General features: G+C 46.2%; 1 protein-coding gene across 1 annotated transcript in view; it reads left to right on the forward strand.

Moving 5' to 3' along the window:
* The window catches only part of HS3ST4 (heparan sulfate-glucosamine 3-sulfotransferase 4), a 393,025-nt gene extending 376,105 nt beyond the window's left edge, over positions 1-16,920 (forward strand). The window contains exon 2 of the mRNA XM_060031941.1: positions 14,899-16,920. Coding sequence (XP_059887924.1) covers positions 14,899-15,535 — 637 coding nt within the window. The 3' untranslated portion in view covers positions 15,536-16,920. The remainder of the gene's footprint in view (positions 1-14,898) is intronic.
* The last annotated feature ends 258 nt before the right edge of the window (positions 16,921-17,178 follow it).

Below are 17,178 nucleotides of genomic sequence, written 5' to 3' on the forward strand. Positions count from 1 at the left end.
TAGATCATTTCTCTAGTAACTCTCAGCTTTCTTGTTCCCTTGTGGGTGGGTGGGGGTCACAAGACTGGTTTTGGTCAGTCAATTAGCAGAAATGATGAGAATCATTTCCAGGCCGACCATCTAATTACCAATGTGGTATTTTTCCGGAATGCTCACGTACTCACTGTTCCTCCCCTTCTTCCTCTTTCTTTCTCTCATCTACCCCTCTGGCACAACATCCGGGAACGTTTGAGATGGTGGGGAGCTTCACACAGATAGATGCAACGCTATCAGTAATTTATGGGTTGGTATATATATTTATGATATATTATATTACATCATATTATATTATATTATACTATACTATATTATGTTATATATGTTCCAGGGAAGCTGTACAGAGGAGGAGGCCTTTGGATCAGGCAGACCATGAACAAGGGCTCCACCAGTCAGTAGGCAGGAAGGAAAGGGTATTTCAGGAAGTTGGAACATCATATGCAAAATCTAAGATATGACAAAATCCATTGTTTCCAAGAAATGGCAAGATAATTCTAAGAGGCTAAAATGCAGAGTGCAGGGGGCGCACGGCAGGGCTGTGGCCAGAGCACAGCACTCCTCACCGACGAACTGACGTGCAGGGGTCAGCAGGGCCTGGCTACAGTTTATTCCTGCCAGCAGACCCTTCCTTTGAGTTTTGTCCCTCCCTTACTTCTGCCTGGTTGCACCCAGTCACATTCATTTCTGCATAGATTATTTTCCCATCAGAATTTCTCAATGCCCAAGGTTCACATGACACTCCACCTGTTCCTGGTGCTGCCAGGGGCACAGGCATTCCTGGCAAAGGTCTGTTATAGCATCTGGAAAGAGCAGGGGGATTAATCTGGTCCAACCAAGCAAGCTTTTCCTGGGAGCCATTTTGGCCTTTTCCCCAAGTTGCTCAGAGTCTGATAAAGGAGACAAGGAAGTACATATGTGCCATATTGTGGGATGAGTCAATGGTAGAAATAGACCAGGCAGCAGAGTCCACAGCAGGGAAGTGTCTTGTCATCCTGGGGCAAACAGGGCATGTGGGCTGAGTCCTGAAGGATGGTTCTCACCAGGTTGGGGAAATAAAAAGGGTCAGTACCATTAGGCGCTGGTGAGGGGACAGGGGTATATATCCTCACACGGTATGAGCGGAGCATACTTTGGCATGACCACCATGGAGGGCTGCGTTAGGAAAATACTCGAACGGGTACATACAAAGAGAGGCGTGTGCAAAGGTGCTCGCGTTAGCCTTCTTTGCCGTCATGGAAAACTGATGACAATGCAAGGAGCCTTTACAGGGAAATGGCTAAGTAAACTGGGGTTTGCATATGCTATAGAACGCAACATCCATTTAAAAATGGGAAGTGAACTGATAAGGGAAAATCTCAAGAAGTATTCTTTTTTTCTTTTTCTTTTTCTTTTTTTAAATTAACTTTATTGGAGTGTAGTTGCTTTACAATGTTGTGTTACTTTCTACCGTACAGCAAAGTGAATCGGCTATACGTATACATATATAGATGATCTTATTTGCAGAGCAGAAACAGAGACACAGACGTAGAGATCAAGACGGATTCTTGAGTAGAAAACCCAAATTTTATTTTATTTTTTTTAACATCTTTATTGGAGTATAACTGCTTCACAATGGTGTGTTAGTTTCTGCTTTATAACGAAGTGAATCAGCTATACATATACATATATCCCCGTATCGCCTCCCTCTTGCATCACCGTCCCTATCCCACCCCTCTAGGTGGTTACAAAGCACCGAGCAGAAACCCAAATTTTAGAATGCTGCATAGGGTAGTATACTATTTGTGTCACCATACTCCCAAGTGCATACATATTCACCCAAAGACACCAGGCTCTGTGCAGGAGGGCTAAGCTATGAGACTAATGATGAAAGACGGTCAGGGGTGACTGAAGGCAGATGGGGAGCTGTAGGCAGTGGGAAACATCTGTCTGTAGAGGAGTCAATGGTATTATGTTTTTCTGCAACTAAGCCAGCCATCTGGACCTAGAAAGGGAAACATCTGATTCCCCTGGAATCAGAGTAGCATATCTACCCAATTCAAGGCACACAGGTTTGAGGCTTATTGAGAACACATCCACACAGGTTGCCAAGTAAAGAGGAAGCCCGTTTCCCAAGGCAGCATATCAAGTGTGCACTGAGCTCCGGAATGGGACCAAAAATTCTGTAGACCAGGAAGAGTGAGTCCAGGCAGAAGATGAGATCCACAGTCATCTGGGGGCAGTGTCCTGCTTCCCTGGGATCTTTCAGCATAAGCAGAATCTTACTCTGCCAGGACTATTGTGAGAGGGTCTAGGGAGGAGCGTAAAAAGAGAACAGCAAGGGAATATTCATTCCCCCTGAAAACATCCTCCAGAAGTGGAGCTTCCTTAACATGCTGATACCATGACTGCAGTGTCACTGTGGATAGATGTGAGAGGAAGAAGTTTGTAGGCAATTGATCAGACATGCAGCAAAGGCTGTGACTTTTTTTTTTTTTGCGGTACGCGGGCCTCTCACTGTCGTGGCCTCTCGTGTTGCGGAGCACAGGCTCCGGACGCGCAGGCTCAGCGGCCATGGCTCACGGGCCCAGCCGCTCCGTGGCATGTGGGATCTTCCCGGACCGGGGCACGAACCCGCGTCCCCCGCATCGGCAGGCGGACTCTCAACCACTGCGCCACCAGGTAAACCCAAGGCTGTGACTTTGTATGTGCTCCTCCCCAGCCAGCCAGCAGCACAGCTCCGTGGACCTGGATTTTCCCAAGGCTCCCGCCCCTTGGTGCTAGAGCCTGGCCGGGACGCTGAGTCCAGCCCCTGAGAAGTCTGGCAAGATGTGCAGAGCCTCAGTGAAGGGGGTTGGGTCGTGAGCAAGAGGCAGCATCAGCTCTCAGCCTTTCCCACCTTCTCACCAGCTGGAGGTGAAGCGATGGAGGCCCACCTACCACCAGCTTAGACCTTACTTCACTGCCCTTGTCTTGCTGCATGGGTGCATGAAATGAGTAAAATGTGTAAAATGTGTAAAATGTAAATGTGCACATCCAGAGGGGTCATTTATTAAGTACCTGTTGTATACAGTGTCATTTATTAAGTACCCGTTGTATACAGTGCTCCATTAGAGACAGATACAGTACCTGGTGAGTAAGACGAAGTCCTGCCATTGCAGAGTGCAGTTCCGGGTAGAAGGGCATCAGAAATCATGTGAACTGGTGAGTGAAGTAGATAGTTCCAAATCTTGACCAATGCCACACGGTGTGGACAAGAAGAGAAACCAGACAATGGCATAGACAGTAACTTGGAGCAGGCATGATTTTTGATAGAATGATCAGGGAAAGCCTCTCTGAGAGATGACTTCTGAGTGGTATGTTGATGTCACAAAAATCATAGCTGATGGACCAGACCAGCGTTACCCAATAGAATGTTACGTGATGATGGAATATACTAGAGCTGTACCTCCAGCACAGTAGCCATTGGCCATTTGTAGCTATTGTGCACTTGAGATGTGGCTATAGTCCCTGAGAAATTAAATCTTTAATTCAATTTAATTTTAATTAATTTAAATTTAAATAGTTCCATGTGGCTAGTGGCTTTCATAATAATCCAAAGCCAGACACTTAATATGAGACCTGAATGATGGGAAGAAGCCAGCTCTCTCCATCCTTCTTCCTAACTTTCTTTCCTCCTATCCTTCCTCCTTCCCTTCCTCCCTCCCTCTCCTCCTTCCTTCCTCTTTTCCTTTATTCTCCCTTCTCTTCTTTCCAACTGTGCTTTTTTCCCTCTTCTTTCCTTCATCTCTTCCATCATTGGGCAAATATTTATTGAGACCTATGTCTCAGTTCTAGGCACTAAGCGAGATGCTGGAGATTCAGCAGGATACAGAAGTGCCCAACTGTCTTCCTTCTTGGGAGCTTGTTTCCTTTAGGACAGACAGACAAGACACAAGAAAATGAACACATAAGCAAGATAATGTCAGATAACAAGAAGCCCTAGGAAGGGCACAAAAGAGGCTGGTGTGAAGGAGAGTGATTTAGATGGTGCCTGGGGAAGGGGATTGCCCTCTGAGTAGGTGATGTTTGAGCCAAGACTTGAATAATAAGAAGGAGCCAGTTGTGGGACGAGTAGAGGGGTGTGTGTGTGTGTGTGTGTGTGTGTGTGTGTGTGTGTGTGAAAAAGAGAAACCTCCATAGGAGATCAGTGTGCGTGAATATGTGATGATATAACATTAGAATCTTCAATCTTTGGGGCACAGTATGTGTGCCTGTTTATGTATATCTTTCTAGTTGTGCACTGATCTTCTTTCCTATTTGTCATTTCTCCATCTGTTATATGATCAGATGGATGGGTTTGAAAATCTGTTTAGTATTTCATGCGCTCCAAGCTGTGAAAGTCAGGTCTAAGTACAGGCACAGTAGGGTGCACTGATGAATTTATGATTGTGCTTTACATCATTGAAGCTAGAGATCTTGATTTGGGGGTGCACCCTTATGAAGGAAATATCTCAAGGACACACCTGGAAGGCTCTTACTTGGGCACTTTGTAGGAGAGGAGGTCCTGCCATCCTGGCCAAATGTAGGGAAAAGGGGGGTTTCTGGGCTGCATTCTGTTGGCGAAGAGAACAAGTTTCCTTCAACACTAGAGTTGGTGCCTGGCCGTGTGACAAAATATTGTTCTTCCCAGCACCATTCACACCTGTCCTTCATATGCATGGATGCCTCCATCTTGACTGAGTTATTTAACAAGTTTCCATGGGCAGGCATGAGTCGACCTGAGCAGCCCTTCCACCAATAAAACATCCAGTGCTTTATTATATATATATCGATCTAGCCAGTTAGATTCCTTGCATCACAAGGAAGAGACATGTACAAATTATTTACAAAAGCAAAGTTTGTTTTAAGGATGCATGTGAGATAAACATGAAATAACCTCATGGTCAGCACAGGTCCTAAGATGGCATTCTCTGTGAATGCACAGTGAGTAAACAGGATTCATATGCAATAGCAACAATAATTAACACTTGTACTCAGCAGTTAATTCCTTCCAGGCTCTGTGCTTAAGCCTTCATTCATTCTGGCTGCTGTAACAAAAATACCATAGACTGAGGGGCTTAAGCAGCAAACATTTATTTCTTACAGTTCTAAAAGCTGAGAATTCCAGGATCAAGATGCTGACAGATTCACTGCCTGGTGAGAACCTGCTTCCTGGCTCATAGAGGGCTATCCTTTCACTGTGTCCTCACACGGCAGAAGGTGGGAGGGAGCTTTCTGGGGTCTCTTTCATAAGGGCACTAATTCTATTCATGAGAGCTCCACCCTCAGGACCTAATCCCCTCTCAAAGGCCACACCCCCAATACCATCCCATTGGGTGTTAGGATTTAACATATGACTTGTGTGGAGGGGGGCACACACATTCATTCTACAGCAGCATCATAAGCACCGGCCCTTTCAACCTTCATAAAACATGCTCTGAGATAGGTCTTGCTTGTGATACCCATTGTATGAGGAAACTGAGGCTTAGGGCGGTTAAATAAGTTTCCCAAAGTCCATTAGAGTGAGGATGGCAGAGCCAGGATAGAGCCACACAGTAGGGCTGAGACATGCAAAGGGTGACAGAGGCAGACTCAGCAGGAGTAAGCAGGGCTTGGCCAGCCGCAGGATGCAGGTGAGAAGGAAGCAGGGCTGGCAGCACCCCCAAGGCAGTGATGAGCAGACACACAGCTGGGAGTGCAGTGTGCGGCGGAGAGACCTGGAGCGGGGCCTTCCCAAGAGGAGCCCTCTCCTGTCACCGTCTGTTAAATCGTGAGCACAAGGTGCCCAGGCAGACAACGCTGGCGCCTCTATAATCATCATTTAATTGTGGCACCTGCCCTTTGAAACGCTGAGCCCGAGGAAAGAAAATACAATAAAACAGCTAATAGAAGTTGGTGTGTGAGGTTCTGCAGTGGGACACTCTGTGAATGTGTATGAATAAAGGATCAGAGAAGTATACTCTGGGTAGAATCCCCAGTCAGGGGCAGGTGAAGTGAGCCGTAATCTTGTGAATTCAAAATCAGGGAGCATCTTGTTTTCGAATCTCTGGAGTGAGATGGTCCAATAACAAGAGAGGAGGGATTGGAGGCAGAGTTGTGGGTAAGAAGGCACTGATGGAACTGAGGTTGTAAGTAGGCAAAGGTTTACATTTTAGAACCCTGCTTCCCAACCTGTGGGCTTGAGAATTATTGCAGGGACCTTCACATCCCTATAGATACCAAACACTGAGTATAAACTACATCAATAAAAATCTCATACACACACATACGCGCACACATGGCCACATTCAAAAATGTAGATTCAGTGGTGATGACTCAGTCACAAATTCATTTTAAGGGATTGTCAAATTCATAGTTGTTTTTTGTCCATATGTGTTTTCTAAATCAAACCATATGGGGCCTCCCTGGTGGCGCAGTGGTTGAGAGTCTGCCTGCCGATGCAGGGGACGCGGGTTCGTGTCCCGGTCCGGGAGAATCCCACGTGCCGCGGAGCGGCTGGGCCCGTGAGCCATGGCCGCTGAGCCTGCGCGTCCGGAGCCTGTGCTCCGCAACGGGAGAGGCCGCAGCAGTGAGAGGCCCGCGTACCGCAAAAACAAAAACAAAAACAAAATCCATATGAACAAGTCAGCTTCTGTCATATGGTGGCCTCTTGATGCTGAAGCCCTGGGGGGGAACTGGGAAAAGCCAGGGGTGACAAGGAGAAATAAAAGCAAGCCTAGGATTTGTGCCATTTGAGGTATGGGCCCCCTAAAGTGGCCAAGCTCTGCCTAGCACTGAAGCTTCCCAAGTGCTTGGGCAGCCTGGGATGGCGAGGAGAAAGAGATTTCTAGGAATTCACTGGAATCTATGCTAAACAGAAGCTGTTTGGTGCTCTGAGTGGGTCGTATCAATGCCCATTGGAGACGTGGGTTTCCATGAATCAGGGTCATCATTTACAGAGGGGTGTATATATTAGGCAACCAGTAATAGTTATTTAGATTCAGAGTTTAAGCAAGGCTGGTCTCCTTCACTCATTCAACAAATAAATTTGTTTGTACCTACTATGTGCTACGTTACACTAGCAGCAATAACAAGGGGGGACATTTACCAATACTTGCTCTGTGCCAGGATGCCTGATACCTTTTCTTCTGAATGAGGAGGAGATGCTATTATACCCATTTGACAGATGATGGAACTGAGGATAAAAGACATGAAATGAGTTGCTAAAGCCACTTGTGGTTCAGAGATGGAACCCCGAAGTCAAACGCTGAGCCACCCGCCTTTGTCAGGATGAGCACCCACTGACAAGCTTCTAAAGGAGGTGACTGTGGACTCTGGAATCAAGTCGACCCTCAGCCAGGAGTGATTCTCTACCTGAAACTCATGGGACTCCGTGAATCCTCAGAGACAGGATAGACCTCACAGACTATTTTTATTCTTTCAGGAGATGTGAACTTCTTCAGGGCACATCTTGCTCTTCATTTTATCTCCTAATGTACCTGGCACACGACAGTTGCCAAATTCATGAACAGATAAATGGTTTTCTCTCTTTTTCTTTCATAGATCCTAAAATATCTGTACCTGCCTGGCACAAACTTTAAAACCACAGAAGTGTCTGGGATCCGGGTTTGCTCTTTTCTGCCACAATGTGGTCATGTGTCGGGCTTCCCTGGTGGCGCAGTGGTTGAGAGTCCGCCTGCCGATGCAGGGGACGCGGGTTCGTGCCCCGGTCCGGGAAGATCCCACATGCCGCGGAGCGGCTGGGCCCGTGAGCCGTGGCCGCTGAGCCTGCGCGTCCGGAGCCTGTGCTCCGCAACGGGAGAGGCCACGACAGTGAGAGGCCCGTGTACTGAAAAAGAAAACAACACCACTGTGGTCATGTGTCATTCAAAACTGGAATGCTTTCCTCATTCTTCTCCAGTTATTCAAATTCTTTGTGTTTCTTCAAAGCCCAGCTCCTTCTGTTTGCCTTCTTCCTCCCCTTCCTCCCTCAGTCCTTTCCTTCCTCTTGTCTTCATTTCTCCTTCCTGTCGCTTCTAGGTGCCTTCATTCTTTGCTTCAGGTCTCTCCCTCCTTTCCTCTCCTCTGCCTTCACTTTTCTGTCACCTCCTTCTCCCTCTTGGTGGCAGGTGTGATTTTGTCTGAAAAGAGACCTCTGCCCACACCAGAGATGCCCCATCTGAAGCACAGACCACTTTACAAACATGGGAAGTTCAGGTGTGTCCTTCAAAGGACTCACAGTCTGTTGCAGGGCAGGTACCATGCCTACTTTGGCATCGCTATATACCCGACATCACAAGCACCAGCAAACACTCGTTGGAATGAATGAGGGAGTTCATATTAACATAGCCCTTTCATGGTACAGGTCCGGAGAGGGAAAAGTCCTTGTCCTAAATGCATTTGGTAAGTTAGTTCTTAAGTCAGAGCTATAACTCAGGATCCCTTCTGTCTCACCTTCAGTTTGGTCCTTAGCCGTATGGCCCTGGCAAAGGCTGCTTTTCTTGGGTCTTTACATAAGAAATGTGGTTTCCAAAGGGTTTGACTTTTCATCTTCAGGGATTCCAGGATTCATAAACTTGGATTTGAAAAGCAGCATGAACTTTCCAAAAGAATGAGGCCGAAAAGTAGTCCTGAACGGGGTTTATTGTCTCTTTGACTCAGTTTCCACATCTCTGTAATGGGCTCAGTGAATTGTATGCTCCTTGTGCAGTTCAGCCAGAATAATATGTGAAATTGCCCGTCTCGATGCTTGGCGAGTAGCAGGCGCCCGATTGAATTTCTAAGTTTCTTTCCTCAGTGCAGAAGAAACAGCCTTACCTCATGCCCTGGCTCTAACCACCATTCTCTTGGGTTACAGTTTATCTGGAGGCCTCAGAAAATATTGCTCATTTATGCACCATTTATCCCACTGGAAAATGCATTTGGGAAAATGTGAGGTGCCCATATACCTCTGATTCAGGCAAGCTCAGCTGCTAACCCTTCCAGAGAGCATGGGCTCTTTACATCTAATACGGGTGACTGCCTTCTCCCTCGGCATTCGTGATGGTGTCCATTTGCTTCAATTGATGACGCCCCGGAGAGAGATGTCGCAAATTGAACGGTGGAGTTTGATCTGGCAAGAATTTCTGGGGCTTCTGGCCTGGGTTTCTGTAACTCCCAGGGGTGATTCAGTGACAGCCCACCTTTACAACACACATAATGAGGCTCAGTTTAAGATTCAGCTTTGCCATCTACCAGCAGAGTGACCTTGGGCCAGTCACGTAACCTTGTTGAGCCTCTGTCGTTTGGTTAAGCATTGCCAGGCAGTAACTAAGAGCTCTGGCTAAAGTTCACGACAGACCTGGGGTTGAATTTCAACGCTACCTCCTGTTACTTTGGACTAACAGATCAATTTCACTGAGCCTCAGTTTCCTGACCTCCGAAGTGGTGAAGGTAGTAGTACCTTCTTAAGAAAGTTGTTTTAAAAATTCACGGCTAATGTATTGCGAGCCTACTATCTGTGAGGCAATCTTTTAGGCATTAACTCATATCATTGTCACAAAATCCCTATGCAATGGGTATTATCAGTATGACGCCTGTTTTCCAGATAATGCAACTTGGGTTAGTAATTTGCCCGGAGTCACAGAGCTAATAAGTGGATCCAAATTTGGTTCTCTGGAGGCTATGCTCTTAACCACCAGGCTGTAGAGCCCAGTGTCTGAACATGCTTAGAGACATTGATCTGGTGTCAGAATTTGAACTCTCAACCACCAAACAGCACAGAGTGAGCACTGGATAAATGGCGTATGATAACTACTGTAGGATCGCTATTGTTGTTTCCTATGAAGCCCTGGATGCTGACCTGCATCCAGGTGGGGCTTGTGCTCCGCCCAGCTCCCCCACCAGCAGAGTGGAGGTGGTGGAGGGCGAGTGAGTTGGATCGTGTCTCATAAACATTTGGGGTTGTGAGAGCAGCTGTGTGATCTTGCAGGCTGATTCTCGCTTCAGGACTGTGTGTTGACGCTGATGTCACGGCTGCTCTGAGCACCCCAGATACTGTTAACGAGCCGTTCCAAGCCCAGATGCAGTGTTTTCTCACCATATGGTACACACTGCAGTGCAGGGTCCTTCAGATGAGGGATGGCTTGGAATTCAGAAACACTGAACCCCATGTGAGGGAAGCCTACTTAGAGGAGCCCTCCAAGCTCCCCAATTCTCCTGACTGCTGGGGATCCTGTTTCCATTCGTATGTCATTCGTTCATTCATCTAATAACCACACATAGTTATGGGGCAGCTGCCACGCGGCAGGCACTGGGGATACAAAGGTGAATAAAACATTGCCCATGGCTTCCGGAAACTGAGCTTAGCCATGGAGGGGTGGGAACCAACCATATTATGACATTCTCCTAAGCTCTGTAATACCGGAAGTTATCAAAGACCCTGGAAATTCAAAGGAGTTAGTGAAAATCTTTGCTATGGAATTTAAAGATTTGCTTTGCACACCAGCATCTGAATGCTTTTCCTTATTCAGGAGAACTCCCCAGATAGGCAGAAGTTAGGTCCCACCTTCTACTCGTGAAGGTGAAGAGAATCTGACATTCCTTCACCCTACTTTCTGGCAGGTGGGCTGTGAACTCACGATATAAATGTCCACCTCCAACTGGGATCTCCCTTGAGTTCCAGACTCCTGTATCAGGATGATTACCAACTCCTTCACTTGAGTATTTCAGATTCCAAGTCCAAAATCAGACTTGGTATCTTCCCCTGAAACTAGCTTCTTTCTCAGTTGTCTCCACGTCAATAAACTGCGCTACTACTTACCCATTAGCTCAGGCCAACAATCTTGGAGTCTTCTATGATACTCTCTCTCTCTCTTGCACACACATCCCAACCATCCTAAAGGACTGTTGGCCCTACCTTTTAAAGGCATCCTAATTGTGAACACTGCTTCCCAGGTTGCCCTCTCCACCTGCATTCCTGCCACCCCCATCTCTAACCTGCTCTCCTGAAATGGCCTCTTAACAGGCTGCCTTCCTTCTGCTCTTGCCACATGCCTGTGTGTTCTCAGCAAAGCAGCCAGGAAAAAAAAAAATCTCTTAAAATGTAAATTTTATGTTGTCTTGTTTCATGTTCTTCAGTGGTTTCTCATCACACATGGAATAAAACCCAGTGTCTTCCCGTAGCCCCTAAGACCCCCTGTGGTCTTTCCCTCCCCACCCCTTGACCTTATTTTCTCACTTCCTTAGCTTTGCTCACTCCCCTGTGGCATGACTGGTCTCCTCCCCATTCCTCAAGCACATAGAGATGTGAGAACATGGGCAGTCAAAATGTCAGACCCAGTCGAGAAGAACTTCCCTAAAACCAGGAGAGAGAAGGAAACTTGGGATGAATCATTCCTGAGAAAGTAGAGGGAGACAACATCCAAAGCCCACTTTGGGAGAAGTTGGTCTTACACGTAGACTGCCCTCTCTAGTCTTTTAGGAACAGAGACACTAGGATAGATACAGAAATAGATGCTGGGTCGTGGGCCCAGGTGAGAAGACTGGTGAGGGGACAAGGCCTGAGAAATGACCAGATTAGGACAACAAAACCCATCACACCAAAGCCTCACCTTAGGACAGGAGATGAATGGTTTATTCATCCATTCGTTCAACAGGTATTTATTCAGCACCTGCTCTTTGCCAGAAACTGGTGGTAGGTGTTTGCTTGGCCAGTGAGCTTAGGAACCAAGGATATACTCACCCAGTGAGACTTCGAAAAAGTATCTTTAGGTTCTGAGTCTGTTTCCTTCTCTCTAAAAGTGAAATAGTAATGATACCCCGCTCTGTTGATTAGAATAGTCATGTATGTGATGCTATAAAGAACTCTCCTTTTATCAGATGTCGTAGTAACACTGGAAGCTCTGTCGGGGAACGGACCTTGTCTGTTCTGTTCATAGTATGTTGCCATTTATGGAAGTGAGCGTTTATGGAACAAATGAATGAATGAATGAATATAACTGATTCAGAATCATTTTTGGAAAGGGGGTACTGCTATTCCATTGATTTTGAGCAGTTACTGGATAGCTTCTTACCAGCAAAGAATCCTGTGTATCTCATGCAACAACAGTTGTATCTTGGCTTAATGAGATAGATGGTTTTACCATGTGTGCCCCCAACGCAGGAACTGTCCTCAAGTGCCTGGTGTAATCCATCTGTAACATGACGATCAAAGCCGTTTAGGCGCCTCCGCTCCCTCTACCTTCTCTATTGCCTTCTCTAGCCCCACTCCTCTCATTGCCTTCTGCACCGAGCACTGAGCTGGTCACATAATTACTCCTATACACGCCGGCTTATAGGCTGGGTACCATTTATCTCAGATGCTTCAGATAAAAGACTCGAGATCAACACAGATCTTGACAGACTGTAACAATTAGCTGAAGTGAAGGAGATGCATTTGTCAACGTAAAGATCAACACTGAGGTCTAAGAAGTGACTGGCAGAGACTGGAGGAGAAGAAAAACCTAGCAGCTGCTCCTTGCTTAAGAAAAATACAGCAAATTAAAAGAAGCAAGATATATCTGAGGGGCAAAAGTCTGGAAGAGGCCATGTAAAAATATCTATCTTCAGCATTTTTTGCATCAACATTTATTTAATATTTTTATACTACGAAATGAGTTCTGTAATAAAAGAAGAGAATCTCTCTCTCCAACTGGAAGAAAAGTAGGATATCAGTATATTCTTTCAACTTCAGCTGAACTAGTAGCAGCTTCCCCATTGCTCACCAGCCTCCAGATCAGGAAGAACGGTTGATGACACTGGCTTGAATCAGAATATCCTTCTTTTCTAGGTCAGTTCCTTAGTTCCCACGTTGTTCACCTTTTCCATTTGGTCAAACGGAAATATCTTCTCCTTACTCTTCTCTAAGAATTGCTGTGCCAATGCTCTTGTGCCTCTTAAAATTCTGGCATTCACTGGACAGTATTCTAAGTGGTTTACCTGCCTTATCGCGTTCAATCTTCATTACAATCCTGTAAGGGAGGGACTCTTTTTAACCCTATTTTTTAGATGAGAAAATGGAGATTCAGAGTGGGTTTAGGCACTTCATCAAGGTGACATAGGTCGTCAGAAGTCTTAAATCAGGCTCACGTGACTCCCGTAAAACTGTGGTCCTTAGCCCCGCCCCTCCAAACGTCACAATTAAACCTGATAAGAGCCAAACAGGCACACAAACATGAACACTTTCAAAATACTGGGGAGATAATATCAGTTCAAGATGAGCATGATTATTTATGGCCAGGGCTATTGCTTTGATCTGAAAACTCCTCACTGCCCAACCATTATACACGAACCACATCAACCTCCATGTGAATTTCTCTACATTAGGCAAGTGCCTGTTGCCTGATAGAAATGCTTGCCGAGAACGCTCAGAACCCAGTAGCAATTAACTATTGACAGAGCATGTGAATTAGAGATAAAAGAAGAATCCTTCCTTCTCCACACACGCAATAGTAAATACATTTAATTATGGTAGGGGAAGCTGAGGGATCTTCGTCTGTATTAAGTTTTATTAGCTGAGACACTTAAAAGCATGTCATCATAACAAAGAGGTCTTGTGTAATCCTAAATGTACCACTTTGGTGCAAGGCTCGGAAGTGAATGGACTTAATGGAGATGGATGGAGCACGTGGTGGCAGATGACCTGCTGTACCGACAGGTACAAGTACATCAAACTACTTTAATCTCTTGAAGTTCCCAAGTAAGACAAGGCCACTCTGAAGGCAAACGTGGATGGAGGGGTGGGTTTGGAGAAGCAACCTTGGGAAGGAAACCAAGAGATATGCCTCCTGCTGTGGGATCTATCACTGGGTCACTGGGCAACCTTGGGAGCCAAGAAAGAAGAAATTCCATGTATAAAACTAATTCTATGCTAGATGCTGTCACACTATATGTCATTCGTTTCATCCTCAACTGAACTTGAAGCAAGTTTTAGGATTTTTACAGATGAGGATAATAAGGCTCAGGGATGTGATTCAAATTGCTGAGGTCACAAAGCCTGTCTGATTCCCTGTCTCTGGGCTTCAGTTTCCTCATTTGCATAAAGATGCCTTTGGATTAGGTTAGGGGTCAAGAAATGTTTTCTTAAAGGGCCAGATAGGAAATGTGTTCAGCTTTGCATGTCATACAGTCTCTGTTGCAACTACTCCACTCTGCTGATGTAGATGCAAAAAGCCACAGAAAGGAATGTGTGGCCGTGTTCCAATAAAAGTTTATTTATAAGCATTGAAATTTGAATTACATATAATCTTCATGCATCACAAAATTTTAGTCTTATTATTTTGTTTTTTTCCCCATCCTTTAAAGATGAAAAATCATTCTTAGCTGTGGGCCATACAATGACAGGAGGCAGGCAGTAGTTTGCCAACCCCTGGACTAGATCATCTTTGAGGTCTTGTTGAGCTCAAACGCTCTCTCAAAGATACTACAACAATCATATCCCTGATTTATTAAGATCTTACACATGCCAGATTCTGTGCCAAATGCTTTAAAAGCATTATCTCCCTTAATCTTTTTACAACTGTGTGAAGTAGGTGCTATCATTGTCTTCATTTCAGAGATTATAAAACTAATACATAGAGAAATTAAGAGTCGATCTAGGTTAAACATAACTGGTAAAAGATAGAGCAGAAATTTAAATGGCGGTGCATAAGATTCCCATGAATGAATTGCGCAAGCTTTATGCTGCTTTTTCTGATAATACTATAATCAGAACTATAGAGGGATATATAGTCCAAAAAGAACTCCCAAGTATACATGAATTTTATTGGGTAGCTCCCCACTGGGCTATTTATATCATACATTTCGTGCAACAAGTTCAGTTATTTCTGGACAGGAATAATCACTCTTTTGTTTTCCTCCGTCTTCCAGAAATGTGATGCCTAAGACTTTGGATGGGCAGTTAACCATGGAGAAGACACCAAGTTACTTTGTGACAAATGAGGCCCCCAAGCGCATCCACTCCATGGCCAAGGACATCAAACTCATCGTGGTGGTGAGAAACCCCGTGACCAGGGCCATCTCCGATTACACCCAGACACTGTCAAAGAAACCCGAGATCCCCACCTTCGAGGTGCTGGCCTTCAAAAATCGGACCCTAGGGCTGATCGATGCCTCCTGGAGCGCCATTCGAATAGGGATCTATGCTCTGCATCTGGAAAACTGGCTCCAGTATTTCCCCCTCTCTCAGATCCTCTTCGTCAGCGGTGAGCGACTCATAGTGGACCCCGCCGGGGAAATGGCCAAAGTACAGGATTTTCTAGGCCTCAAGCGCGTTGTGACTGAGAAGCATTTCTATTTCAACAAAACCAAGGGGTTCCCTTGCCTAAAGAAGCCAGAAGACAGCAGCGCCCCCAGGTGCCTAGGCAAGAGCAAAGGTCGGACTCATCCCCGCATCGACCCCGATGTGATCCACAGACTGCGGAAATTCTACAAACCCTTCAACATGATGTTTTACCAAATGACTGGTCAAAATTTCCAGTGGGAACAGGAAGAGGGTGACAAATGAGGCTAGAGATGTGGAGGGAAGGCTGGTGAATAGCTAGGGAGGCTCCTTACCTGAGTCCTGAATCCCCCAGGGTCTGCAGCCTCAGGCTTGCTGGGGTGCCAAGTAGATCTCCTCCTTTGTCCAATCAGGATTGCTTCCAACGCTGTTGACTTAGGCAAAGGGATGGATCCCATGGCATACTCATGAGGGTACCAGGCCTGCCTGGGTAGCAGCATCTGGTTGACCAGATGGCCACCAGAATCCACTGCTAATTCTTGTCTTCTGCTCGTTAATCAAGTCTGAAGACAGGACACGTAAATAGTTGTCAAGGTCAGAGACAGTGGCATGAATGTTTGTTTAAATGACAAAAAAGAAAGGAAGGTCAACTTTTGGCCGGAGTCTCTCACTTTAATCTGGGAAGCCCGAGTTCTAGCCCCATATCTGGCAAAGGCCCCTGCTCTAGCAACCTCTGCTTTGGCATCTTGCCAGAATACTAATTGTGGCCAATTGCTCCAGGACTCCTAGGGAGCAAGGTCCTCCCTCTTAAAGTGTCTCTAACCTTCTCCTTAAAGGTCTCGTCCCACAACCTTTGACTTACTCCCTCCTCACCTTATGAAGGCAGAGGCATGCATGTTTCTCACCAAAAAACGCTGACACCCCTGGAAGCCTTTCTAGGAGCCCCCGAAGCGGGGTTGAGTCTCTCTCTTTGTGAGTATCCTGGGCGGCGGAGAAGCTTAGCCTGTGCCTCCTTAGAATCAGAATCACAGGGCGGCTCTCAGAGCAGGGGGGTTGCAGCAGAGCTCAGAGCCCTGCGGTTGGGAAAGATGAATGCCATCTCTGGGAGTGAAAAAAAGGAAGCCAGTCATTTCGGTGGGAGGTCTCCATCCCTGAAGACCCTCAGCCGCATGGTTCTGACACATGCTATCAGGATGGGCTCTGTCCCTTAGGGTCCCCAGAGGGGCGAGGACCAGAGAGCTGGCATGTCTTTTGTCGTGAATAACCTTTAGCAGCACAACCCACAGGGGATCGGTCACCATCCTTCTCTTTGTCCCACCGTCTCCCCTACATGGTCATCTCGTGCTTCCTTTGCTTAATTCAGAGATGGTACACATTGGGGCGGTGACAAGAGGGCTGACTCCATTTATCAGATCCAGTGTCTGGGGGTGGGGGAGGGTAAGGGCTGTCTGCGGACGCCCCCATCAGGGGCTGCTGCATAAAATGTCCCTTCCCATTAGTTTGATTCCATTAAAATGCAACATTTGACATAAAGCGCTCTTCACGGATCTCCAAAACCAGGAACTGTTCTAGCAAAATTGGAAATATGTATGAGTTGGGGGGGAGTGAAATCTGTTCGGCTGTTATTAAACTGTCATTTCTCCCGCTAACTGAAAACTGTGTTGTTATAAAGCTTAATGCAATCTGATTAATGGGTTTTGATGGTGTGTTTGTGTTGGTCACCTCCATTCCCACCTCTACCCCTATCCTCGAATTCTGGGAGTATCCCTTCTCTGGGATAGCCGGAAAGATCCAGATTAGAGAATCTTTCAGGGAATTCTGTCTGCAGGTCAGGATGATTCTTGAAATAGCACAAAGGAAGCAACTGCTGTAAGGGGTGCGGTACCCTCCTGTCTTAACCCATCCTGGCAAAGAATGGACTGACGTGC

This window comes from Delphinus delphis, chromosome 15, assembly GCF_949987515.2.
Source record: "Delphinus delphis chromosome 15, mDelDel1.2, whole genome shotgun sequence".
NCBI classification, from domain to species: Eukaryota; Metazoa; Chordata; class Mammalia; order Artiodactyla; family Delphinidae; genus Delphinus; species Delphinus delphis.